Genomic DNA, 27135 nt, shown 5'->3' on the forward strand with positions numbered 1-27135 from the left:
GAGTCTTTCTCTCTGTGGGTTTTTAGTTAGAACAGGTGCTTTTGTCCCTTGGGTCTGCTTTTCTGATCCTCCTGCTGATTGCTCCTCCAGCCCCCGTGCTGAGTGTGGTTTGTGACAGAGAAATTCCACAAATTGTCGTTTGTGATGGGCAGAAATCCTCAGGACTGGTTCTCAGTGCTCCCAGCCAGTGTCAGGTCCAGAGGAAGGCTCTGGGTCCTCCACAGCCTTGAGGGTGCCCCAGTGGGAGGTGGATGTCCCCACCCAGCTGGACAGGGCCCAGAGGAAAGAGCAGCTTGTGGCTGTTCTGCCTTGTACTGCTGCTGGGAATGTCTCCATCCAGCCTGGAGGAGCCTGGTGCTGCAGCTGAGTCCTCCCAGCCAAGGTGGCTCTGAGGCCAGGCTCAGCTTTCCTCCTGCACCTGATCTGGGGCAGAGCTGAGCAGCAGATCCTTGTTTGGGGCTGGGAGAGAGCCCAGAGATGCTGGTCCCAAGTGCTGCCAGCAGCCCTTCCCAGGGGCTGCTGGGGGTTGAGCCCAGCCCTGCAGAGCTCTGGCAGGGGATGCTCCTGGCTGGTGGTGAGCTCTCACTGTCCCAGAGCAGCAAAAGGAGACAGAAGGGGGCTCAGAGGGGTTTTCACAGCCTTGGGGATCCTGGCACAATGCTTCAGAGTCAGCTCTAATCCAAATAGTTGCTCTGGACCTCAGCATTCCTGGTTCAGCTGAGGTTTATTTGTGCATGCTACAGTTAATGTTTGCCTGCATAGGCAGAGCTTAGGAATTAGGGAGAAATATTTCCCTTTGTTCTCTCTAGTTGGAGTTCCTCAGTCATTTGTCTTCCATTTGTCATATTTTTTTTTTTCTGTTTGGTTGTTGACAAAAAGCTGCTGAGTGAAAGGCAGGAAATTATAATTTTCATTCCTTACCATATTTTTTATTAAATTTCTTTTTATTTTTGCACCATGAGCCTGCAGTTCCTGCCTGGCTTTTTGTTTCTGAAAACCCTTGGATGGCACCAGAGGATTTTAGCAGCTGTGTCTTTGCCCAAACAAGCCTTTTAAAGCAGGGGCTTCAGGAAAGTGCCCTCCCTGTGGTCCCAGGGGCCTGGGAGCCTCCTGCTATTCAGGGGAGCTTTAGCAGAAATTCCAATCCCAGCTCAGCTTTTCTATTCCTTTGGCAAACTGGACTGAAAATAAGTGGGTGGGAGTGGAGCAGTCTCTGCACTCTCCTCTCAGTTAAGTGCAGCCACTCCTGGGGAAGGTCTGGGTTCCTGCTGGCTGCCACTTTCACACCTTCCTTTATCTCCTGTTTACTCCAGAAAAACTGCTGGGATTCTCTCTCTCGACATAAAACGGGGTCAGGCTGCCCCTCCTGCCCAGGCCCTGCATTTTGGGCTCTGAAACAAACAGCTTTCACCTCATCCCAGGATCCTTTACGTGGCTTGTTGCTTCTAAACCTTCTGCTCACTCTTTTTTTCTGGACTATCTATATAATATAGAAATAATCTCAAGTTCACACTTGGAATATCTGTGATTTAATGTTGTCTAGAATATAATTTTCCTGCTAAAATTGAAGCTCACTTCTTACTATTCACATTTTAGTAGATTTTTTTCCCTTCAATATGTCTGTATTTCCCAAGAAAATAAAACTTGTGAGGTTTTTGCAGAAACCTGTTTGATAATACTGCAAAATTGGTCCCCAAAATAAGGCAAATCAGAACTGTATTTTTGCATTACTTTGTGTCTGTGCCTCAACTGACTCTAATTAGACCTTTTAAGCTTAGAACACATAAAAAATCTATTATGAAATAGCATTTCCATAGTTTATTTTTGTCAGACATTCAAAATTGCTCTTTTACTCTAATTAGACCTTTTAAGCTTAGAATACATTAAAGAAATCTATTATGGAATAACATTTCCATGGTTTATTTCCATCAGACAGATTCAAAATTGCTCTTGTACAAATTCTTCCACCTTTCTTCATAGTTATTTTCTGGTATTATTTGTAAACACCCCTAATGCTCTTGATTCTGTTCAAGGAAAAGGAACTTTTACAGCTTTTTTTGTGCTGAGGTGGAAAGGGGGTGGTTGTTATTTGGAGACTGTCTGGAAGCTTTGTTCCATCAGCTCTTTTCTGAGCTTCTCTGCTGCAGTTCTGGCTGGGAGGTTCTGGGCAGGTTTTTGTTACTGAAGCAGCAAAGTGGGGTTCTGTGAGCAGAGTCAGTCCTGGGATGGGCTGGGATGGGCTGGGATGGGCTGGGATGGGCTGGGATGGGCTGGGATGGGCTGGGATGTGCTGGGATGGGCTGGGATGGGCTGGGATGTGCTGGGTGTGCTGGGATGGGCTGGGATGTGCTGGGTGTGCTGGGATGGGCTGGGTGTGCTGGGATGGGCTGGGATGGGCTGGGATGGGCTGGGATGGGCTGGGATGGGCTGGGATGGGCTGGGATGGGCAGGGATGTGCTGGGATGTGCTGGGATGTGCTGGGATGGGCTGGGATGGGCTGGGATGGGCTGGGATGGGCTGGGATGGGCTGGGATGGGCTGGGATGGGCTGGGATGGGCTGGGATGGGCTGGGATGTGCTGGGTGTGCTGGGATGGGCTGGGATGGGCTGGGATGGGCTGGGTGGGCTGGGATGGGCTGGGATGGGCTGGGATGGGCTGGGATGTGCAGGTTCCAGAGCTGGGGGGTGGCTGAGTGTCCCTGGGGGGCTCGGTGCCACCAGGTCCCTGTGGCTCTTGGCATGGGTGATTTATTGCTTTGTTTTGGCCTTCGTACCAGCTCAGGCTGGGACGGTCCCAGAGCATTCCTGTCCCCACAAAGGCTGTGTGGGAAGGGAGGGGGCAGCCCTGCCCCAGCCCCACTCCTGCCCTGGGCAGGCTCAGGGAGTGCTGGGGCAGGCAGGGAAGCAGGCAGGAACAGGGGGGTCCCTGGCAATCCTTCTAATGGTTTTGTTTGTGAGCTCTGCAAGGGTTTCCAGTGGGTTTGCTAATGAGCTGGGCTGCTGTTGATGCACTAATTACTCTGCAGACGGGGGGTCAAGGCTCATCTTCCTTCCACAGGCTTCCAGCCACCAGCACTGAGCACACAAACTGCCCTCGGGGCTGCTCCTCCTCCTCCTCCTCCTCGTTCCCTCACAGAACTGCTGCCATTCATCCCTCAGGAGCCTGCCTGGGCTGGCTGAGGGCAAGGAGAAGGAGCCTGGAGCCCAGACCACACTGTTCTGTCCTGTTGGGTCCCAGCAGCACACCTGTGGTCTGGAACAAACTGGATTGCTGCTGCTGGAAGCCCTGGTGGCACTGGGGGCTCGTTTCTCCCGCAGCTGAAGCTGTGTGCTGGGAATGCCCAGGGAGAGGCTGGGAGGGGGTGTCTGTGCTCCTCTGTGCCTTTCCCCAGAACCAGCCCTCCTTCCCAGGAACTTGCTTTTAGGCTTTTATGAAAAAGCAGGTAGAAAGGCTTCAAGCAAAGATTCTGGTCTGGCATTTAAAAGCTGAGAGAGCTTCAATTTCGAGCCCGTTGGGTTTTGTGATGGATGAATTTCCATTAAGGCAAAGTGGGAGGCTCAGCTGAGTCTCACCAACTGCTTTCACCTGAATATGAAGGGTTTTGTCCATGAAAACCAGCAGTGCCACTTTAAATATGTAATTTTGGTCACTATTTCTGCATAAGGAAAAGGCTTATTTTCCATTAACCTTTCCTGTGGGATGGAACTGCTCAGGTTCAGTCCAGTGTTAATAGTTGGGAATTGAGGGAAATATCCTCACAAATCTGTTGCTGAAGGTTGAAGTTGAATGAGTCTGCACTTGTCCATAAATCATTTGATTTTATGACTTCAGGGAGACAGTCATTTTATTTGACTGTTATTTTATAGAGACTTATTTGTGTTTTTATGTTAAAAAATATTGCAAATAAGATAATGGTGGTACAATCCATAGCCACAAATTCCCCCCTATCAGTCTTGGAGTTAGAATTGATGGGACAGGGCTCCTGGTGTGGTCACATATTTTACCACAGGCTCCAAACTGCAGTTGCAGATACTAAAATAATGAGGAAAGGAAGAATGTTGGGGTTTTAGGCTGGAAAAAGGTTTAATTGTGCATTTCCTTACAGTATTTTCCCATGTGCTTATGGTTAATAAGCCATTAACTTATGGAAAAGGAGAGGTGAGGCTGGGAAAAGCCTTCAGAGGGTGGAAAAAGTGAAGTTCCTGAGATTTGGTGAATATGGAAACTCCTCTCTTGTTGCTCCTTTGGGTCTCAGCTCCCCTGTCACCGAGGGCACTGAACTGACCCTCAAGTGTTGATTTTTGGTTTGGTTTTGTCCCACTCCCATTTTCAGGGCTTGCAGTGGGTCCTTGGAGGTGCCAGTTGTGACCATTCTGTTGCTTTTCCTTTGTTTGGTCTGTGGCTGTGCCAGCCCTGCTGCTCCCAGGGCTGGGCTCTGGCAGCCAGACTGGGAGGGATGGAGGGAGGGGGAAGGTGCTGGGTGGGGTCTCAGGGCTCCTGGATGTCTCACCTGCATCTGGACAGAATGCTGGTGCTGCCATTCAGTCCTGGAATCCTTCTCAGGGCTGTTGGTCCACAGGAATCCTGTGACCTCTCAGACTGGAGCTTGGTGGTTCAGTTTTGTCTCATGTAAAGGAAATGAGGTTTCAGATCTCTCCTTAGTGGGGTGTTTTAGTGTTGACATGTTCATTCTTATTTTTTTTTCTATGAAGTTTAATAATAGTGGAATAGAAAAGTGTTAGAATTGGAGGGGATTTGGGAGGATATATTCTGCAGGAATTGGGGTAGGGAGGGACAGAGATGAGGGTGTAGGCATAATGTCTTCTAGGAAATACATGTGTTTATGAGCACAGTGAAACACTTTGAAAGAAATACAGCTCTGTGTGTGTGGAAGGGGCAGGCAGGGTGTGGGACTGGAGATCACAGCCAGGACACAGCCTTGCTGCTTTAGTCCTGCTGGAATGGAGCAGAGCAGGGAATTGATTGCAAAGGCAATTCCTCACCCTTCCCTACCCTCTCTCTCCTCTGGTCTCCCCATTCTCCCTCTCCAGCTCTCACACACACGAGAACATTCCCTTTTGCAGCTGTGTGGGAAGCACCAGCAGGGTGCCAGTGCTGTCTGAGGGGAGGGTCTGGAGCAGTGTCCTGGCCATGCTGGGATGTGGCTGTGACACAGCTGCAGCAGCTGAGGAAACAGCACTGCACGCTCCGGAAGGAGCCCAGAGGAAAGGGCCTTTGTAAATTATGCATGCTGGCTGCTGTGAAAGCAACAGAATTAATTAAAATTGAAATATAAACATACATCATGGGAGATTTGTGGAGAGAAAGGAGCTTGGCTGCTGTGGGATGTGGAGGCCACGGTGCCAGTGCTGAGTCCAGCCCAGCAGCACCCCCAGAGCTCAGCCTGGGCTTCTCCAGCACTGCCCAGGGGCTGCAGGGGCTGGGGGAGCCTCTGGGGCTGCTGGGGGCTGGAAACTGCTCTGGAGAGCCTGGCCCTGAGTGCCTCGGGCTGTGCTGGCAGGTTTGAAGGTGTGGGGTGTCTGTGCTGCACCCCTTGGGGCCAGCTGAGGATCACCAAAGGCAGAGCTGCCCTGTGAAGCCATCTCCAGCCTCTGAGGAGGTCAGTCCCCCGAGCTGTGCTGGGGATGCTCTTCTGTGTTCCCCTTTTAGCTCTGCACAGGTGCTTTTCAGCTTTCCTAAGGGAAATCTGCTCAGTCCCTCAGGCCAGCCCTGGTGAGGTGCTGTGGGGAGCTCCTGCCTGGGCTGGGGTTGGAGGCTCGGCTGCCATCTGTCTTCCTGCTGTGCTGTGGCCAAATTGCATTTCCAGCCTTCCTGGCCTCAGCTGTTTTTCATTAAATGGAGTTTTCCTGAAAGTGCCTGTCCATAAATGCTCCTTCCCACTCAGCACACTGGGGTTACCAGCACTGCCCCAGCCCTGCACAGTGAGAAACAGGAGCTGGAGGATGTGGGATGGTGGAGAACTGCACAGAAGGACTCTTCTCTCTCCCTCTCTCTGTGAATTCTCAGCTATGGCCATAAATTATTTCGTGATGGTGGTGAAGAGGGAAGGGAGAAAGGGGAGAAGCAGGTTTAATTTCAGGCACTTCTGCCAAAAGAATGGATAGAATGGTTTTGAAAGGTGTGAAGGAAGGGTGGAAAAACCCCAAACCAGTCCTGCAAAGTGGCTCCAATTACCTCAGCCTCAGCTTGGAGTTGAAAAGCAATTTAGTGCAAGCAAAGCTTTGCACCTTAGAGCAGAGCCCCCAGGAGAGCTGTGGCTGCAGCCCCCAGAGGCACCTGGGGCTTCCTGGGTCCTTTTCCATCCTCTGCCTTCTTCTGATGGAGTTTATAAAGGCTGAGCCTGAGGCTGACATCAGTGCCCAGGCTGAGAACCCCCTTGCTGCACTCAGTCTGTTGATCCATCACAGCCAAGGGATACATCCAAGGAAAACCACCTGTGAGTCCTCTCTGTGCAATGGCAGGGGTGTAACTCCAGGTTAGTTTTAATGAGCACATGCCAGCTGAAATGAATAAAGCACATTTTCTCCCACTTAATGCTTTGGATGCAGGTTGTAGTTACTGCAGGGTTTTTATTTCTTCCCTTTTGTGCAGGATTGCTGTGCCATGGCAGGATGGATCATTATGAAGTTTAACTGCCCTGTGCTCTAGGTCAGGCTTTGGTTCCTGTAAGGCTTTTCTGAGTTATGAAGTGGTACCAATAATATCTTTTCAGCCTGGAAAACTCTGCCAGAGAGAGGCTGATGGAGGGAAATGGGCTTGAGGGCAGGCTCTGACCTGGGCTGGACCAGACAGAGTAATTGTGTCTGGTGCCTGCAGCAAGGACTGGAGCAGTGCCACTCCCAGGAGCCTTTGGCTTGTTGGGGGGCCTGGAGGGAGAACAAAACCCTCGGGAAGGAGTTTTCCCCTGGCCTTGGAGAGCCTTGCAGTGGCAGCTGGTTTCCCAGGAGCAGGGAGAGCCGAGGCACTGCCAGCCCTGGCCCCTTGCAGAAGCCCCCTCAGGCAGTGTGGGCAGATTTTCCTCTGGAGAATGCCATTCCCTGTGACCCTGAGGGCTCTCTTGCAGTGCACTTGCCGCAAGGACATGGTGAAGATCTCCATGGACGTGTTTGTCAGGGTGCTGCAGCCCGAGCGCTACGAGCTCTGGAAGCAGGGCAAGGACAGTGCTGTGCTGGACCACATGAAGCCCACGGCCCTGAGCAGCCCCGAGCTGGACGCCTGGAACGAGACCAAGGCAGAGCTGAAGGCAAAGCTGCTCCGCAGGTAAAGCAGGGGGGGGCTGAGCCCTGCCTGGGCTGGGCTGCTCAGGTTGTGAATGCTGCACTTCTCCACTGGAGATGGTTCAGACTCTTTTGTTTTCTGCCTTTGTTCTTTTCATGCAGTTCCTCGTGCCGTTTGTCTGGGGTAATGTGTCTCTCGTGGTCCTGTTTCCTTCCCATGTTATAAAAGCACATGCTTTTCAAAGTGGGACGCTTTGTCCTCCCTCACATCTCATCTCTTATCCTGGAAGACAAAAAAAAAAAATCTAGAGTGAACATTTAGAGCTTCACCGATCAGAAAGCAGGAGTTTAAAAAAGCCCATCAGTTGCAAAGGGGATTTTATGCATGCCTTTCTGTGCTTCCTTTGATCTTTGTATTAATTTTCTACAAGCCTGTGATTTTTGTGTGTTACAGCATGCTTGAATTGAAAATTTGGCATGCTAACCTTTTCCTGTTGGAATCTTGCTTTATAGGATAGGAGATGAGGAAGAGGACAGCAAACACCGGTATGTGACTTCCCTCAGCAACGTCAACCCCTTCTTTCTTTTTCCTGGCAGTTCCTTAAATAGCAGCTCTGGGGCTCTTCCTCAGTCACTGAGTTTTCTGTGAAAGCCCCCTGGAACTCTTCAGGCCTTGAGGTTCCTCAGGTTTCACCTTGGTTTGGATTTCTGTGATCGGTCACCGGAGAACCTCAACCGTCTCGTGGCTCTCGTGGTTTTCCCTCTTGAGCTGCTCTCCTGGGCTGGCAGGGCTGTGTGGGGTCCTGGGCTGGGGAGAGGGAGCTGCTCACTTCTGGGAGTGCTGCTGCAGCTTTGTGGCTGTTCAGGTTCCTGGTGTAGCTGATGTGCACAGTGGAAGGTACTGGATGAGCACCAAGGATTATTTTCCCTCCCTGAGCCTCTTACCCAGCAGAGCAGCCTCTGTCTCAGCCTGAGCCTACTGCAAAAGATCCAGGTGCTTTTTTTGCTTATCTGTTCAGCGTTCCCTGGATTATTCCAGCATTATCCTGGAGCACTTTTGAAGCTGTTCAATGCTCCTTAGCTGTGCTTTCTCCTGTGCTTATGTCTTTCCAAGACATGGTTTTACTTGAAGCCTGACTTTTCTCAGCAGGGTGCAGGGATGGGATTCACCTCTGCCCAAACCTTCACAGTTGTAGCTACTTAATTTAAGTCACTTTGTGGTCTGTTCTTCAAAGAGTACAAACACTGCTTTTTTGTCAGCTCTCTTGGAAAAATGGAGCTTTTAAACTCTGCAGAGAGGTGTTATTTCTTCTCTAAGGTCAGTCAGACTTGGTTACCTTAAAAAACCCAACTTTGTTTACTTTATGGCTTCAGCAAGAGACTGTTTTAGTGCAGTCCCCATTTCATTTCTGGTGTGTGAATTCTGTCAGACACAGAACAGCTTCCCTCCTGGAAGTGCTCAGCCTGTAGCTCTGGAAGCACTTTGTTTAAATGCTGAGCTTTCTGCCTCTCTCCCCCACAACCCCTGAGTGAGAAGAGCACTGCAAAACAGATCTTTTTTCTCTCCTGTGAGTATAAAGCTCTGTGCTGTAATTTTTGCCTGGCACTTCCACACCACAGGAACAAAACACACTTTGCTAAAACCAGCCTGTGACACTTGACTCTACTCCTCCTTCAGCTGCAGAACATTCCAGCTGCAGTGGCAAAGTCTTACAGCTTTATCTTCACCTCCCACCCTGCACTCCCCTCCCAGGGAAGGTGCTGTGTTCTTGGAATATGGGTGAAGAGCAGAGCTGATCCTTCTGGGCTCTGCCCTGTTCCTGCTGGTGGCTGTCCTGCAGGTGTGAAGGCACCAGCTCTTCTTGGAGGGCCACCATCTGCTCAGAGTCTGGCAATTAGAGGTCCCTGTGCATATGGATCAACTTGCTTTTCTATTCATCATTCAGCTCAGGTTGATTTTTTTTTCTCCCTTCTTTGTCAGTTTAAAGGCTGATTGAGGCCTGTTGTGCTCCAAATGTAATTAGCAGCTGAGTTTTCTGAGCTCTGAGGATGGGGAACTGCTTTTTAGCCTTTCTAGACTTTGGGACTGATGAGTAAAGTGTGTTTTAGTCGTTGTCACACAGTGATGGATGTGAGGCCACAAGGAAAATGCAGCTTTCAAGCAAAGAAGAAGTGCCTACATGCTGAAAATGGAGAAAAAAATCACAAGTTTCTGAATCAATCCTTTTGGAGAAGGAGAGCTTGTTAGATTTAAACCTGAAATTCAAGGAGCAGTTCTGCAGATTCTGTAGAGCCCTGTGCTGGGGCTGGCTGGGATGGAGTGACTGGGATTTGTGGCTCTGAAGTTTTGGCTGTTGCTTCACAGTGTCAAGGCTTTATCTTGTCCCCCTCTGGCCCAGTGGGACCCTGGGGGTGGGTGAGAGCTGGGGAGGGGACCCAGCTGGCCCCGAGTGGCCAAGGGGAAATTCTGTGCCATAAAATGTTGTGGGGAGCAATAAAAACTGGGGGAGAGGAGGAAGGAGGGGTTTGGCTTCTGAGGAGCCTTTTTGGGGACTGGCTGGGCACTGTTCTGCCTGGGGAGGCGGCAAGTGGATTTCCTGGGCTTCTTTCTTTCTTTCTTAGTCCTTTCCTTCACCTGTTAAACTGCATTTGTCTTGACTTTCAAGTTTCTGGCTCTTGTTCTTCCAATTTTCCCTCCCTGTCCCTCTTGAGCAGTGGGGAGTGTCTGTCAGGGTACAGTTCCCAGCCCAAAAATCTTGTCCTGGCTTCTGAATTTCCATTTCTCTTTGCATTGTGGCTCCTGTAATCTTTGCCTTCGTGGCAATGACTTTAAAAAGAATGAACAGCATTGCTATTGCCTCGTTAGTGTTTGTCTGTTCTTATTAATATGCATATTTTTAGTTAGATTTCTTCAAGGCCTTGGACCTTCTGAATTTACTGCTGAAAAATCATAGACTGCCTATTGATTTTGCTGTGAGCATTCATTAGAGAGTGTTTTTGGGAACTGGCAGTGCTGGGTAATGTCTCAGAGCTGGAAGATGATGTTTTGCAGACTTCCAGCAGCTTGCCAAAGGGAGGCACGGACAGAATGAAAAGAAATAATGGAATGGAGGCAGAGGATGAAAGAGAGATTTAAACAAGTTTTCATCTGTATTTTGAAATACAAGCAAAATAGATTGAAAACACAATTAAAATCACTTTAACTGCAGCTTGTGAGCTCACATTAGTAATGGTAGGAAAAAGCTCTTCAGGAAACCCAGACAATTAATGGCTGCTGTGAATGGATCTTAAATGTTGTGTTATGCAAGGTTCATCTGCTCCCTTTCAGATATCTCTTTTGCCCTGTAGCTATTTTAGCTACCTCGTGTTTTCTCTCCAAAGAAGATCCTTTTGTTTTTTATTCAGCTTTTTAAGTCAGTGATGGTTTTCTATTTTGAAGGCTGTTCTTTTATGTCAAATCACACTTCTGTACTTTCAGGTCTCACAGAAAAAGGAGTCAACTCAGAAGACACAAGACAGAGGATCAGAAATCTCTTGGGGATGTCATGGCTATTGAAACTGCCTTGGAAGATGTGAAAGTAAAAGAGGAGCTGAAAAGGGGGCCAGATCTGGAGGAAGAGGAGAGAAGCAAAGGGATGGAGGGAGAAGGTGAGGCCAGAGCAGTGAGGAGCTGGGGTGAGCTCCAAAACACCTCTGTGAATAACTTCTCTGCTGCTGTTGATTTCTGTTGAAATATCAGCAGAGTTTTCCCCAATATTAAAAACTCACTGAAATATGTCATCATTCACAGCAGCAATTGATTTTTCCCTCCCTTTAAGGATTCAATCCAAATAGCTTTTTTGGCAGGGCTTGAAAATTCTATAGGCTCAAACTATTACAGGATTGTAAAAAATATATATTATGTGAGGAATATTTTAAATTATTTCATAGAGAAACAAATAGATGTATTTTTATGTCCTGCTCGAAAAAGAGTGATTTGTGCAGTGCCTTGTGCAATTCATCTTTCCTCTTCCCCTCCCTTTGTTCCCATTTTTCAGAGACTGAAGCCAGAGAGCTCAGTTTGGGTGGGATCCACAGCTGCTGCACGAGTCCCACTTGGGTTTCTTCAAGTTCAGCTGGGGCAGGAAAGCTTTGCAGCTTCCTCTGCATGAAATATAAAACCTTGCTGAAAAAAAAACCAGGCATGACAACTCCCAGTCCTTTGGGATTCCTGCTGCACATCCAGTGCCCAGGCCTGAACACACCCTTTGGGCAGGGGGCTCTTCCTGTGGCCCCTTTTTCTTGGTGTGTAGAGAAGGTTGGAGTTCTTGCTGGGAAAAGCTGCTTTTTTGTGTGGTGCAGTGGATTTTGTGTCTGTGACACCCTCACTCCCTCTCTGAGGCTTCTCCAGCACTGCTTACAGGGAATTAATTTACATCTATTGTATATATCCATTGTTTGTTTAGCATTTGGAGAAACTGATGCTGCAAACTGTTTAGAGAACCTCAGTAATGATCATAAAGGAAATCTGCAGAAGCTCTGGGAAGAGGATTGAGGGCTTTGTTCAGTCTCTCAGCTAGACGGTATTTTCTCTTTTCCTGGGAAATAAGGAGTTGGAAAACCATTGTTGCACAGTGCAGATATTTAATTTCTATTGCCCTAAGCTTGAGAGCATCAGCAGTGTGTTAAATTGTCTGCTCTTAGCTCTTGTACAAGTTTAACACTTGACGCTTGTAATAAATGGCCCGAAAATGCTGATTTTTCTTCAGAGATGAGAGATAAGTGACAAGGACAGATCTGAGATCATTAGAATGGCCAAGGAATAATAAAAACTCTGTTCTAGCTGAATGGCTTCCAAATCATACACTTCCACTACTTCTGAAGAGCTCTGTAACTGTTGGCTCAGGAGGGAAAAGCTTATTTTCAGCACCATTGCAGAAGTGCCACTGGAGCAAACTCCAGCTTGGTGTGGCTGCTTGCAAATGTTCAGCTTTCCTACTGCAATACAGCAATTAAATCCCAATGGCTTCTCTCGTTTTCCACATCCTGCTGTCTGCATTGCCTCTCACCAGTGTCTCAGGGTTTCATCTTGAAGAAGAAAGCAGCATCTGTTTGGATGGCCCTGCTTGTGGTAATTCTGCTCCCACCCCCTCCTGCACTTCCTTTTCTTTATTTCCCTGGTTTTAATTTGACTTCATTTTCTATTACACCAGAAGACATGACCTTGAGAAGGAGAAGGAATGAGATTTCAAAGTATTCATGGTTCCAGAGTAGGTCTTGTGCTTTGTGTTGGTTATTTGGACAAGCTGAGTATTTTTAACTTGAGGTTTTCAGGATTTCTGACCCAGATCCCTTCTGGTGTTTACTTTTGGTTTTTATGACTCAGCTTTATATTCATAATTTATTATGTTGCTATTAATACATTTAGAATCTTAGCAGGTTGTCTTGGGACGTTAGGAAGGAGAGTGTTGAGGCTTTGCCCTTGTCTGGGGGTGCTGAGCAGAGAGATCCCCCTGGGAGTCAGCAGCTCCTCCCTGTGGGGCTGTGCCCAGGAGGGGAACTGCAAAGCTGAGTGCCACCTCCAGGGCTGGGGGCTCCAAGCCCTCCCCACCCTTTCCAGGGAGGAATTCCTGCTGGTGTCCAGCCTGACCCTCCCCTGGCCCAGCCTGAGGCTGTTCCCTCTTGTCCTGGTGTCCCCTGGGAGCACAGCCCGACCCCCCAGCTGTCCCCTCCTGGCAGGAGCTGTGCAGAGCCACAGGGTCCCCCCTGAGCCTCCTCTGCTCCAGGCTGAGCCCCTGCCCAGCTCCCTCAGCCCCTCCTGGAGCTCCTGAGCTCTGTTGAGGATTCAGATTGTCCCTGGGCAGGCAGCACAGCACTGCCACTCGAGTTCCTTGTGTCACCTTGTGTCACCTGCAGTTCCTCGTGTCCCACCCACAGCTGCCATCCTCCTGCAGTGGAAGGACAGGAAAGACATTCCTCTCTTAACCTGCCTGTGCATGTGTGCCTTCAGAGCCTTTTCCTTCCTGGAAGTGTTCAGGATAGCCAGATAGGCTCTTGGAATTTTTCCTCCCTTTTTCCTGGCTTCTGACTCCATAGATTCACTTGCAAACTCGTTTGTTCATCTTAATGCAAAAACTTTCAAGCACAGTTCTCAGTGCCAGCTGCTGTCAAATTACCCTTTAGAAGTCAATAAAGCTGGTGAATGGCATTTGTGGTGCTGCTGGGGAGAGAATTCTTGGAGTGTATAGAGAGTAAATATGATCTGGTTTTGTGCAACTGGGGAGAAATCCAATTTGCCTTTCATTCAATGTGTTTGTTTCTCTAAGGAAATTCAATATTCCTTTCTCTGTGATAGAACAAACCAGTTTATCTGAGGGACTGCCTACATGACTACAACTATAATTATTTGAGCTGGACTTGTTCCCATTTTTATAAGTTAGTGTAAATTGTAAATAAAGTGATCAGACTTCTGGGGAATGCAGGGGTTAGGGTGATCCCTAGGGGATTGCAGCAGGGATTTGGGCACTTTATCCTATTGTGGGATTATTCACCCTTCCTCATGCAGAAACCTCTATTGTGTGATGGTTATTCTGATTTTCCATTCATGGCTTGGGCTGGGCACCTTTGGTGTAGCCTGAAGTGGAGGAGTCTGGGGGGGTTGGGGTTGGTGAAACTTCTTCCCTGGGGTGAGCAGGCTGTCCCTGATTATCCCAGCCCCTCCGTGGAGAGCAGGAATTTTAATCCCTGCTGTAAAATGGGAGTGTGTGAATCCCTTCCCAGGGAAGAGAGGTGGGGAGAACTCTTACAGGGCAGTTCTGCCTCTGGTGACAGCACTGAGATGTTTATCTGCTCAAGAGGTGTTGTCACATCCATGAGGGCTGTGCAGATAAACTGAGTGACAGTGAGCTGGGAGAAACAAGGACATGGCTGTGGGTAAAGGATATCTCAGGATCCAGCTGAGCTCCGTGCTGCACCTGATTTATGCCTTAAAAGCATTTTTTTAAAGAGCTTGATAGCAGAAATCTTTGGGTAATAATGATTCAGGTGTCTTTTTTCAGCCCTTCATTTCCTGGGGCCGTTGGGTGCACTGACACACAGTAATACCCAGATAAGAGCTGTGCTTGCAAACATGGGGAGCAGCAAACTACTGATACAGAATGGGGCTCTCCAAACTCTTTTGATTGCACCTCCTTATCAGCAAAAAAAAAAATCTGAGCACACCTCCTGATGTATGTCTTTATTTATATACACATTTATTCATATATAGCACAGGAATACACATGTACACGTGTATGTCTGTGCTAATGTGAATATACAGAAAACAGAGATTAGAAAAGGAAGGCATAAAGATAAAAAATTACTGTTTAAAATATTTATTGTATTAATGGTACAAAAATATTTCATTCCTGCACCCCAGTAGATGGTTTTGTGCCCCTGACTTTGGAGGACAAAAAACTTGAAGCACAGAGTCATGGCTAAGGTGACATATTACAGGTTTTTTGTCCAGTTTCCTAGGGATTTAGATATTTTCCCTCCAGGAAACATTGCTTTTAGCAGCCTTTGTGTTCCAGGCAGGAATTTAATAGTCCATAGAAATGACACAAGTATTTTCTTTCTGAATTAGCTTCTCTAGGTCAGTGCTGAGGCACAGCTGAGTGTGTGCAGCTTTCAGAGCACCCGTTGGAAAGCAGCAGTTCCATGGTGGAACGTGCTAGCCCAGAGTGAGCTCTGGGAAGGGAGGGAAGGCAGTAATTCCATGGTGGAACGTGCTAGCCCAGAGTGGAGCACTGAGGTCTGGGAGGGGAGAGGAGGCAATAATTCCATGGTGGAACGTGCTAGCCCAGAGTGAGCTCTGGGAGGGGAGGGAAGGCAGTAATTCCATGGGGGAACGTGCTAGCCCAGAGTGGAGCTCTGGGAAGGGAGGGAAGGCAGTAATTCCATGGTGGAACGTGCTAGCCCAGAGTGAGCTCTGGGAGGGGAGGGAAGGCAGTAATTCCATGGTGGAATGTGCTAGCCCAGAGTGGAGCTCTGGGAGGGGAGAGAAGGCAGTAATTCCATGGTGGAAGGTGCTAGCCCAGCACTGAGCTCTGGGAAGGGAGGGAAGGCAGTAATTCCATGGTGGAAGGTGCTAGCCCAGCACTGAGCTCTGGAGGGGAGAGAAGGCAGTAATTCCATGGTGGAACGTGCTAGCCCAGAGTGAGCTCTGGGAAGGGAGGGAAGGCAGTAATTCCATGGTGGAACGTGCTAGCCCAGAGTGGAGCACTGAGGTCTGGGAGGGGAGGGAAGGCAGTAATTCCATGGTGGAACGTGCTAGCCCAGCACTGAGCTCTGGGAGGGGAGGGAAGGCAGTAATTCCATGGTGGAATGTGCTAGCCCAGAGTGAGCTCTGGGAGGGGAGGGAAGGCCATAATTCCATGGTGGAAGGTGCTAGCCCAGCACTGAGCTCTGGAGGGGAGGGAAATGCTGCATTCCCAGACTCTGGCTCAGTGCTGCATCCCGGAACGTGGGGGCTCAGTGTCGCCTTTCTCTCCGCAGGGGAGTGCAAGGCCAAGGCGCGGCCCCCGAAGGCCAAGGGCGAGCGCAAGAAGAAGCAGCCGTTCCCCCCTCAGCCGCCGGGGCCCGTCCCGGGGCCCGTCCCGGCCCCCCAGGCGCCGCCCGAGGCCGGGCCGGGCCCAGCGCGGCCCCCGGGGCCCCCCTCAGCCCCGGGCCCGGAGCAGGCCCGGCCCGCGGCCCCCCTGAACGTGGTGCAGCCCTCGGAGGCGCCGGCCGAGGAGGACGACTTCAGGCCGCGGCCCATCATCCCCATGCTGTACGTGGTGCCCCGCAGCAAGAAGGTGGTGTTCGACAAGGAGCACATGTCCTGCCAGCAGGCCTTCGAGCAGTTCGCCACGCAGAAGGGGCTGGGCTGGCGCCAGCAGGGCCCCGGCAAGGAGCAGGAGGGCGCCGAGGCCGAGCTCGCCGCAGAGGTCAGTTCCTGTGATCCCCTGGCAGGAGGGAATGAGCACTCTGACTCCATAGGTTCACTTGCAAACTCGTTTGTTCATCTTAACGCAAAAACGTTCAAGCACAGTTCTCAGTGCCAGCTGCTGTCAAATTACCCTTTAGAAGTCAGTAAAGCTGGTGAATGGCATTTGTGGTGCTGCTGGGGAGAGAATTCTTGGAGTGTATATTCATGTTCTTGAATGCTGATTTATTATTTTATGATACTATATTATATTAAAGAAAGTATACTAAACTATACTAAAGGATACAAAAAGGATACTTATATAATGCTAGCAAGATAATAATGAAAACTCATGACTCCTTCCAGAGCCCCGACACAGCTTGGTTGGGATTGGCCAATGAGTGAAAATAATTCACATGAAGCCAATGAAACAATCTCCAAACACATTCCAAAGCAGCAAAACACAGGGGAAGCAATGAGATAATTATTGTTTTCTTTTTTTTTCTGAAGCTTCTCAGCTTCCCAGGAGAGAAATCCTGGACGAAGGGATTTTTCCAGAAAATGTGACTGTGACAGTCAGTGGCTCGCAGGCTGTGGTGGCTGGCATGAGGACAGCTCCAAGGCCAGGCTGGGTGCAAGCACCACCTGGAATAGAGGTCTGCAGCCCCATGGCAGGGTTGGAACTGGGTGGTCTTTTGGGTCCCTGCCAAGCCAAACCAGTCTGGGACTCTGTGAGTTGCAGTTTCCGTGGAGTTCCCAGCTGTGTATGTGGTTGAGCAGACTTTTCACGAGCTGACGGAATTGGCAGCTTGCAGATGCTCTGAGGCTGTCCTGATCTGAAGGAAACTCTGTAGTTTACCCAACTTCTTAAGAGTTGGTGTTGGCTTTTATCTGCTCCAGGAGCTGGCTCGGAAGGCTTCAGTGGTTCAGCCAAAAGGCAGAGAAAAGTTTTCTGTGTAAATCCAAGAGCTCTCTTTGACAGGGGCTCTGACTCTCTTGTCCTGTTCCCTCCTTTGGGGTGCCCATCCAGCTTGTTGTGCTTCCTTCCAGGCTGCTTCTGCCTTCTCCAAGGTGAAGATGGAGATCAAGAAGAGCCGCCGGCACCCGCTGGGCAAGCCCCCGACGCGCTCGCCGCTGTCCGTGGTCAAACAGGAGACCTCGAGTGACGAGGGTGAGTGAGCAGCACCAGGGACCTGGGCTGTCCTGCCTGAGCCAGGGAATTGCAGCAGCCTGTGACAAAACTGGGTGGCCTGAAGCTCTGTGTTACACGTAGCTGGTAGGAAATGCAGCGTGTTCCCGTTTTGATCACCCAGCTGGAAACAAAACTCCTCCGTGGGAGCTGTCACTTCTCACCTCCCACCCTTTTTTCACTCAAGAAAAATATTTTGCTGGCTGCAGAATGAGGCAGCATTTTGGGCAAAGGGAAAAAAAGAATTTGCAGAAAATAATATCTTAAAGGCAAAGCTCTGTCTTGGATATTGCAGTGGGATGAGAGCTGGTCCTTGGAGGCAGTGGAGGTCAGATCTGCTCTCATGTGTGTGAGGAAAGTCAGTTCTAACTTTTTGCTTGCCTCCTAATTCACATCATTGTTGGGGTCCAACTTTCCTTGGCAGAGGCAAAAATGAGAATTAAAATGTTTTTTGTTGTTTAACTGTACATCACTGATTCTTCTTTCCCCACATTCCAGTCTCCAACAGCCTGGACCAAGGGGAAAGAAAAGATTCTTACCTCTCACACTGTTTTGTGGTGTAATTTCCCACTTTGAGGCCTTTTCCACATTACTCAGAATATGGACAATGCCCCAGTAAGGGGCTTTTGTGTGCTGGGTCAGGCACGTGGGTGTAGCTGGCAGTCCCTGCTCACAGCTCCTCATTCCAAAGGACATCATCTTTCCCACTCACCCTCCTTCAGGAATGCATCCATTGACTTTAGAGCAGCCTCCTGCAGGAAAGGCTTCTCCTGAGCTCACAGAGCTCCCTTCCTCACCAAGGAGGATGCATTTGGTGCCTTCCACTTGTGTACCATGGAGTGAAGAGTGCAGAGACAGCTGAGACTTACCTTGTTTTGGTGTGAGACCTTGGAACCAGCTCAGAGCTGGAGGATCCTCATTAGGCAGATTCTTCTGACTGCTTTGACTTGCTGGATGCTGTCTGGGGACTTGGCTGGTGGAGCAGGAGCAGCTCTGGTGGAAGCTGGCATTTCTTGGGGACTGATTTACAGCTCTGCTGGGCAAAATCTGATCAAACAGATCCTTCCCTCCCCACCAGGGAACAGAGGCAGCTCTGCACCCCAGGCTTTCTCAGGAATGGTGTGCAGGATGAGCTGCAGGCTGCAGGGGGAACAGTGAGCATGTAAATTAAGGGAATGCACATGTTACACAAAGATTCAGCCCAGACAAGTTGTTGGCAATGTGGGAGCCATCCTTAATGCCTTGTGTCCTCCTGGATCCACCCTGGGAGGAGCCAAGGTGATAGCACACAACAGCCATTCCCTTTCTTCTCTCCCTCTGTCACTCTGGATTAGGCTGCTGGTTTCACTGATTTCACTGGTGTCATCAATCCTGCTCTGTCCCCTGATGTGCCTCGACTGAAATTTGGAGAAATGTGGGGTTTGATTCATGTCTTATAAATAAACACTTTGTAGAGGGTAACCCTCGTATGAAATGTGACAGAGCCACACACACAGCACTTATCACCTCAAAAAAGGGATTCATAAAACACAATAAAATTTCCACATTGTCTGACAAATATGGGCAGCATTTAAAATCTGAAATGTACACTCAGCCATTAACATTTTACTCCAAGTTCCTTTTATCCTTTCAGGTAACCCAAGAGTCAGAAAATCTTCAAAGGGAGGGAGAACTGGGGAGGAGACTCAGACTTGTAGAGCAGAACATAAACTGCTTATTTCCAGTAATTAACAGTGAAGCAGTGAACAATTTGGTTTAATGTGCTGAGCTCTGGGGATAATGTTCTTCCAAGATGTTTTTGAGTTCCCTGTTCTTTTGGAAACTTTGCAGATTGGTGATGCAGGGAGTGATTTACACTCAGCCTTGTGTGGAAAATGTCTTTAACACTTAGAGTGACTCAAAACTCCTTCATAAGGAAGGGTAAGGAACTCGGACCCCAGCCTGCCACAGATGGATTCGGCAGTGGTTTAATCGTGAAATGCCAAGGACCTTGGAAAGGTTTATAAAATAAAGAATTAGCAAACTAATTAGCAGGAGCAGTGGCTGGCAGAGCTCGGGCAGAGCTCTGGATGGTGGGGAGTGCAGTGGGAGGTGCAGTGCTGTGGGAATGGCTGTACCAGAGCCCTGAGGCAGGGTAGCCCCAGGCAGGGCCGGTGTGTGCAGGGCAGCTCTGGGATGCACCTTGGGAGGGCTGGGCCAGCCTGGGGCTGGGAGCTGGGAGCTGGCCTGGCCCTGCAGCTCCAGCTGCATCCCCAGAGCACACAGCTCCCTGCTGGAGACAGGAAAGGGGCATTTCCTTGTGCTGGCATCATGTGGTTTGAACTTACCAAAGTTCAAATTAAATCTTCATGGAAGGGATGGTGGAGGTTTCACAGCTGGAGAGGGGAGGGAGTTACAAAGGCAGTAAATCTCCATTCTCTCCTTCCTCGTGGCCAGTTCCTCAGGTCACTGCTGCCCCTGTCTTGTGTATCCTATCCCCACAGGGGATATCCTGTCCATTTAAGGAAGTGTTTGGGGCGCAGGCATATGGGAGACCATGGAGGAGTTGAGTGTTTTTGTTTATTGCACTTCTTGTGTTGTTGAGACTTGAGCTGTTTAACTCACCCTTGCTCCTTTTGCCTCTTCTAACCATAAGCTCTTTTGTCTTTACTTATTGCTTTTCACCTGCTCATTGTTTTGGGATTTTGTTCTTCCTTTTCATTCTAGAAATGTTTCCATTTTCTGGAGAAGAAGATATGAGTGATGCAGAGGCTTTGAAATCTTTACTTTCCTTCCAGTGGAAGAACAAAGCACTTAATTTCCCAGCTGAAAGGAAGTTCAATGCAGCTGCTGCCCTGAGTGAGCCATACTGTGCTGTCTGCACCCTCTTCTACCCCTATAACCAGGTAATTCCTCATCACAGAGTCAGGGAATCATTAAGGTTGGAAAAGACCTCCAGGATCAAGTCCAGCTGTCAGTCCCCCACTGCTGTGTTCCCCTAAAGCCATGTCCCCCCTCTGTGTCCCTGGGTTTTGTATCCCTGTGAGGTTTGGGATGGTGACCCCAGTTCTCTGGGCAGCCTGTGCCATTGCCTGACCACACCTGCCATGAAGAGATTTCCCCTGAGATCTCCTCTAAACCTCTGACACAGCTCAGATGGCTGAGTTAGGATGCAGACATTTCTGATACAGACAAACCCACACAAATTTGCACACCAGAGAAATGTGCTTGGATTTGGCAGTGGCTGGAGCCTTTTTTGTTATCTTTCCTGGCTTCTCTGGCTTGCTCAGTGTTCATTTTGAAATCACACTGAAAGAGCTTTGCAAACACTGTTCCATGCAGAGAAAAGTCACACCAGGCTCCTGTTTCCATACGGGCCCGAGCTGCTGAATTTATGCAAACAAGCCACAAAATAAAAATTTACTGAGTAAGCACATCCATCACCTTTTTTTTGAAACTACCAATATGCTTTGGGACATGTTATAAGCAGAAAGGCAAAATTCATCAGATGAATTAGTTATTTGTGCAGTTGTGCATTGATTTGTTCTCACATAAAGCCAAATCTGGCTTTGTGTGCCCACCAGGAATTCGTGCCTTAGATACTTGTAGCTGTGTTGGAAGCTTTTCCTGAGGAAAGCAGAACCCACCTCCCCCTTCAATAAAATCTCTTGATTTGTTATACAGACTGAAAATAAAATATCTGTTCTGATTGCTGGCTGTTGTGAGGAAAACTGGGTGCAGCTGGGCTGGTTTTATCCATTGCTATTAACTCTGTCAGCTACCAGAAACCTTGAAATGTCCTTCAGGAGAACTTCTTGCAGGAAAAGTAGGGAAGGATGCCAAGGGGGTGGGAGAGAGGGAGGGAAGGCCTTGCTTTTAGTAATATTTTCCTTTTTATTTTTCCTTGGTGTTTTCAGCTGCAATTATGGAATTTAGATTTTTGCAGAAGAAAACCAGGAAAAGCTGCTCATTATTCTAATGCTTCTTTGAGCTTCCACAACAAATTACAGATCCCAGCTGATGCCTGAGGAGGAGGGGGAGAAGTGAGGGGGGAATCAGGATTTTAGGCTGTTTGTTGGCTGTTTGGTGTCAGGTGCTGGGTGACCTTTTTGCAAGGGGAGTGCTCTGGGTGGAACGTGAGCACCATGGCCAGGAAGAGGAGGTTCCAGTGATGGGGTTTTCTCTGCAGTCCTCACAGGTGGAGAAGGAAGCTGCCCCGGGCTCCACGGGGGAGCCCTCCTCGTTCGTGCACCTTTCCAAGTGTGGGCAGAAGACCAAGCCCCTGATCCCAGAGATGTGCTTTACCTCAAGTGGAGAAAACACCGAGCCCCTTCCTTCAAACTCCTACATCGGAGAGGATGGAACCAGCCCCTTGATATCCTGTGCCAAATGCTGCCTGCAGGTTCATGCTAGTGAGTGTTTCACCTTCCCCAGAGCCTTTGGGTCCCCAGAAACTCAGGAGTTTGTGCTGCTGTGTTTGAGGTCCTTCTTGGCAGGTTTCTATCCTGTCCCTCCCATTTTTATACTTTCTTGGTACAAGGATATCAGGAATCCCAGAAAGGTTTGGGTTGGAAGGAGCTTAAAGCTCATCCAGTTCCCATCCCCTGCCATGGGCAGGGAACCTTTCTCTCAAAGCACATCTGTGTATTCAAGTCCATCTTGGCAGTCACTGATCTTAAAAATACACACCAATATTCTTTTTACTGCTTATTTTGTTGGCTGATTCTTCTCTGTCTCAGAGAAAAGATTCTTTCTTTTGATACCTTTCATTTTTTGTAATAAAGCAGAACTCAAAGGCTTTATTGCACTCTTTTCTCTCACATATTTTGTTCCAATATTGTTCTGCTGGGGGAGGCTGTATTGTTCCTGCATGCAGCAGAGATTATGGAGTAGTTTGAGATATATTTTATTAGTGTCTCTGATAGTGTTTGTAGTAATGGCACTTGATTACAAAAGGGAACATATGTCTGTTTGCTTCCCTGATAGTTATGTCTAAAAGAAGATCTGATTAATCCTGGTGGAGTGTACCTTCAGTGGAGATTGTAGAGCATCCAGTTAACATTTGTGACGAATTACTGTTCAGCTGTTTGATCTTGACAGATGGGGAATCTTATTTGACTTGCATCAGCTGGAATTACTTTTGTTGTTCCAATTTTAGAGTCTGCAGGTCCCCGTGCAGCTCAGCAGGGCTGGGGAACTGGAAGGCAACTTTTGTTTCTGTGCTGAATCTCTGATGATGGTCATTTCTGGCTAATCAGGCCATGGGATGCAGAGTGGGTGTGAGGAGGAAGATTTCATCCTGCCTTCACAATTCAGGGCTCCTGCATCTTGTCCATCCTTAGGCCTGCAATAGTCCATAGAATGGTTTCTGTGGCCAAATTCTATTTTAGGACAGAGGGCTGTGGGCAAGGTGATGTTGATCTGCAGGCTCAGACCCGAGATCCATCTTGTTTTAGAGAAACTCAGCTTTATATTTTGGCTGTACTCTCCCCTTGAGGGTAGGACAGGACAGGTGTTAAATCTGATGGAGGCTCCAGTGCCTGGTTGTTTCCTTGTGCTCTGTGACATCCCTTTGACTTTGCTGCAGAGAATCCATTTGCTTTTATTGCAGGATTGCAGTGGTGAGGTGTATTTTGGCTGACTGTAAAAGCAGCTGGCAGCCTGTGTGTTCTTGGGAAGTGCCCTCTCAAACTGTGCTGGGTTCCAGCAGCCAGGCCCTACAGAGAAGGGAAGGTTTGGGAAGTTTCTGGGCTTTTGAGGCACTGACAAAATCCAAACAAAGAGCATATTTTGCTTGGATTATCCTTATGGGACAGCCTGGGGCTCAGTAAATGGGACTGTTCTGCCCTCACAGAATCACTGAGGTTGGAAAACACCCTTAAGGCCATCAAGTCCAAATGTCAGCCCAGCACCACCACCCTGCCCACCAGTAGCCATGTCCCCAGGTGCCACATCCATGGATGTTTTTAACATTCCAGAGATGGTGATTCCCCCTCTGCCCTGGGCAAGCTGTTCCAACCCTTTCCATGGAGATATTTTTCCTAATTTTCAATCTAAACCTCCCCTGGTGCAGCTTGAGGCTGTGCTCAGGGTCTGGCTCTCCCTCAGCTCAGTTTTGGACTGAACACCCCTGTCCCTGTTCTGGGCCTGGGTGGAATTTGCTGCCCTGATTTTGCCATATGATGAAAAGAGTCCTCAGATGTGGAGAGCAGCTGCAGATCCATAGTATTGACTTTTTTTGACATGCTGTTTATCTGGTTAAGTGGATGATATTTATAAATCAGGCTGTGGTGGCAATCCCAGTGCTTTCTGAATGTCTTCTTTTAATTCAGTAATTTGAGACTGTTGTTCCCAGCTGAAATCTTCTGTTCAGTTTGTTAGGATAGGTGAAGGTTGGATGAGATCTTGTTAGGAGGGATAGAGGCTGGGTGGAATGAGCTGTGTGTTAGTTGACACGCTTATCTTCAATTTTCCACTCACTTTACAAGCTTGCAGCAATCACACAGATCTACTTTTCCAAAACTGTATTTGTGTCTTTTCCCCATTGTTTTCAGTGACAAACCTCAGTGCCTTTTATGAAATTTTAAGGGCTTCTTTTGTTCTTACTTCCCTGTCTTTATAATGGGCACAATACCACTTTACTAGTGAGGTGTTGTTGTGGGAGGATTTGGTGTTTGCACGTTACAGTAACTGATGCTCTGTAAAATGAGATGGTTTTAACACTTCCTAGAACCATAAATTAAATACTGCTAACCAGGTGGAATGCAGGTATTTAATTTCCTTGCAGTATTGGACTTGTCCTTCCTCATAACACCGCTCAGCAAAAGTAACTGCTTCAACCTGGCCAAATTCAGTGCCCTTCCCTGTTTTGATGTGTGAGTGCACTCCAGCAGTGGTGGCATCACCCTGGAGCAGTTCCTGCCTAAAGAAACAAAGTCTTGCTATTGTAGTCCTTAGAAAAGTGAAAAATAAATGTGAGGGATTCCTGGGGGGGGTTGGTTTGTTTGTGTTCAGACCTGCTGGTCCAATTCTGGTTTTGTCAGAGCCTGTGGAATGCAGTTCCTCAGACACTCTCAGGGTTCTGAGCTGAAAAGCCACGGGGTGAGACAGAGAGGTGCTGTGGAAGGGCTGCTCTGACAGGTGGCTCTGTCTGTTGCAGGCTGTTACGGGATCCGCCCGGAGCTGGTGAACGAGGGCTGGGCCTGCTCGCGCTGCTCGGCCGGCGCCTGGGCCGCGGTAAGGGCTGGCACAGCACCCTGGCACTGCTGGCATCACCCACCCACTGGGGGAGGGTTCACATGGCCTCTGACATCCCAGGGGCTGGCACAGCACCCTGGCACTGCTGGCATCACCCACCCACTGGGGGGAGGGTTCACATGGCCTCTGACATCCCAGGGGCTGGCACAGCACCCTGGCACTGCTGGCATCACACACCCACTGGGGGGAGGGTTCACATGGCCTCTGCCATCCCAGGGGCTGGCACAGCACCCTGGCACTGCTGGCATCACCCACCCACTGGGGGAGGGTTCACATGGCCTCTGACATCCCAGGGGGGAGATGGGCAGTGGTAAGGGCTGGCACAGCACCCTGGCACTGCTGGCATCACACACACAGGGGGGAGGGTTCACATGGCCTCTGACATCCCAGGGGCTGGCACAGCACCCTGGCACTGCTGGCATCACCCACCCACTGGGGGGAGGGTTCACATGGCCTCTGACATCCCAGGGGCTGGCACAGCACCCTGGCACTGCTGGCATCACACACCCACTGGGGGGAGGGTTCACATGGCCTCTGCCATCCCAGGGGCTGGCACAGCACCCTGGCACTGCTGGCATCACCCACCCACTGGGGGAGGGTTCACATGGCCTCTGACATCCCAGGGGGGAGATGGGCAGTGGTAAGGGCTGGCACAGCACCCTGGCACTGCTGGCATCACACACACAGGGGGGAGGGTTCACATGGCCTCTGACATCCCAGGGGCTGGCACAGCACCCTGGCACTGCTGGCATCACCCACCCACTGGGGGGAGGATTCACATGGCCTTTGCCATCCCAGGGACTGGCACAGCACCCTGGCACTGCTGGCATCACCCACACACAGGGGGAGGGTTCACATGGCCTCTGACATCCCAGGGACTGGCACAGCACCCTGGCACTGCTGGCATCACCCACCCACTGAGGGGGGAGGATTCACATGGCCTTTGCCATCCCAGGGGGGGTCGTGGTCACTTTCTGGGGAGGATGAAGAGCCTGGCAGAGCTTCTGGGCCCCTTCTGAAGGAGTTGTGTTCCCGCAGGAATGTTGCCTGTGCAATCTCAGGGGAGGAGCTCTCCAGATGACCACTGATGGCCGGTGAGTGCTGGTTCTGAGGGCGTTTTCCTTCCTTGCTGCACCTGATCTCCTTGTCTTGTGAATTTGGTCTTAATGCTCCGTGTAGCAGCAAGTTTGGGGGTTCTGGAGGGACCTGCTCCTCGCTGACTAGGCAGGATGAGCCCAAGTGACTGTGCTGCCCTACACTGCACTAGGCTGCTCGACAGCAAAGCTTCTGAACTCCTGCTGAATGTGGTTGTTTCTCAGAGAAAAGTCTTCTCAGAGAATGTTTAGCATTGTGCAGTATCAGGTGTAGGGGAAGGTTGATCTCTGTTGTTCCAGAGATATTTACTTTGTGCCACCCTGATTAACAGTCAATTGGGAGCATTGCCAAGGCTGCCAACCCCTGGAAATGTGCCCTGATGCTGAGGGAGGCAGGGAAATGTTAACTGCCCTCCTGAGCATTTCATTCTGATGGTGGCAGGCCCTGATTTGTGTCTTCACTTTGCTCCCCAGGTGGGTCCACATAATCTGTGCTATCGCTGTCCCCGAGGCGCGCTTCCTCAATGTCATAGAGCGTCATCCTGTGGACATCAGCGCCATCCCCGAGCAGAGGTGGAAACTGGTGGGTGTCTTCTGTGGGGACAGGGGTTGGGAGCAGGAGCCAAAGGCAAAAGCTGTAACTAGACAGAAAATCATTGTGTGGGTTCGTGAAGCAGCTGAGATTGGAGGTGATCTCGCTCTCATTTCCAAACAAAAGCTGCGTCGGTTGTGTCTGCTGAGCCCTGACAGTGCTTTGACACACAACCAGCTCTGATTTCCAGATGTGCCTTTACTCTCTGGGGGTGTGCTGTACCCTGGGCAGAGCCTGGCGCTCCTTCCCACCTGCAGTCAGGTGTAAAGTGCCTGAAAGCTCTATTTACTCCAAGTGCTGCACAGCAGGAGTGCAGAGGGACATGGTGACTAGAGAGAAGCTGAATTGTTCAGCTCTAATTCACCTTTCCTTACAACATTTCTCTCTTTCTATCAAGAAATCTCCTGTAGAAATGAATAAACATTTCTGTGACCCTGACTGCAAGGCAAGACTGCAAGGATTTTAATACAAGCCCAGCTCCAAGTTGTTATTTAGCTGTGTGGCCTCATCCGAGGGATTAGTAATGGACGATTCATTAGCTCAGAGCAATTTATCTTAATGTTAGTTAATGCTCCATCACTATAGTGTGTTATTGCAAAATAAATTGTGCTTTTGCTGCTTTTTTTGGTACAGAAGTCAGCTGGGTGACACAGTGTGGGATGGGGAAGGTGCTGGAGTGGTGATAGATGGGTTAGTGCTGATGGATTCGTTAACAGAGCTGCTACTTAGTGCAGCCAGCCCGGGTGAGAGATTAGGAGGAACCTATCCCTGCTTCCAGAGTTATTTCTCTGTTGTGCAAATGGGTTTTGTACACAAATGTGAATGTAAAAAGCATTCATTATTCAGCAGGAGTGATGGGGCAG

The 27135-nt window shown here is 49.4% G+C and overlaps 1 protein-coding gene across 2 annotated transcripts in view; it reads left to right on the top strand.

Annotated features, from left to right (window-relative positions):
- KDM4B (lysine demethylase 4B) overlaps window positions 1-27135 on the top strand; it is a 71524-nt gene that overhangs the window by 35873 nt on the left and 8516 nt on the right. The window contains exons 9-18 of one of the 2 annotated variants that reach the window (XM_059870199.1): window positions 7085-7281; window positions 7752-7784; window positions 10717-10886; window positions 15753-16183; window positions 17212-17332; window positions 20057-20235; window positions 21519-21741; window positions 24489-24565; window positions 25625-25680; window positions 26155-26263. In XM_059870199.1, coding sequence (XP_059726182.1) covers window positions 7085-7281; window positions 7752-7784; window positions 10717-10886; window positions 15753-16183; window positions 17212-17332; window positions 20057-20235; window positions 21519-21741; window positions 24489-24565; window positions 25625-25680; window positions 26155-26263 — 1596 coding nt within the window. The remainder of the gene's footprint in view (window positions 1-7084; window positions 7282-7751; window positions 7785-10716; window positions 10887-15752; window positions 16184-17211; window positions 17333-20056; window positions 20236-21518; window positions 21742-24488; window positions 24566-25624; window positions 25681-26154; window positions 26264-27135) is intronic. The other variant, XM_059870200.1, reaches the window with a different exon arrangement.

The sequence above is a fragment of the Haemorhous mexicanus genome, chromosome 29 (genome assembly GCF_027477595.1).
Source record: "Haemorhous mexicanus isolate bHaeMex1 chromosome 29, bHaeMex1.pri, whole genome shotgun sequence".
In the NCBI taxonomy this organism is placed as follows: domain Eukaryota; kingdom Metazoa; phylum Chordata; class Aves; order Passeriformes; family Fringillidae; genus Haemorhous; species Haemorhous mexicanus.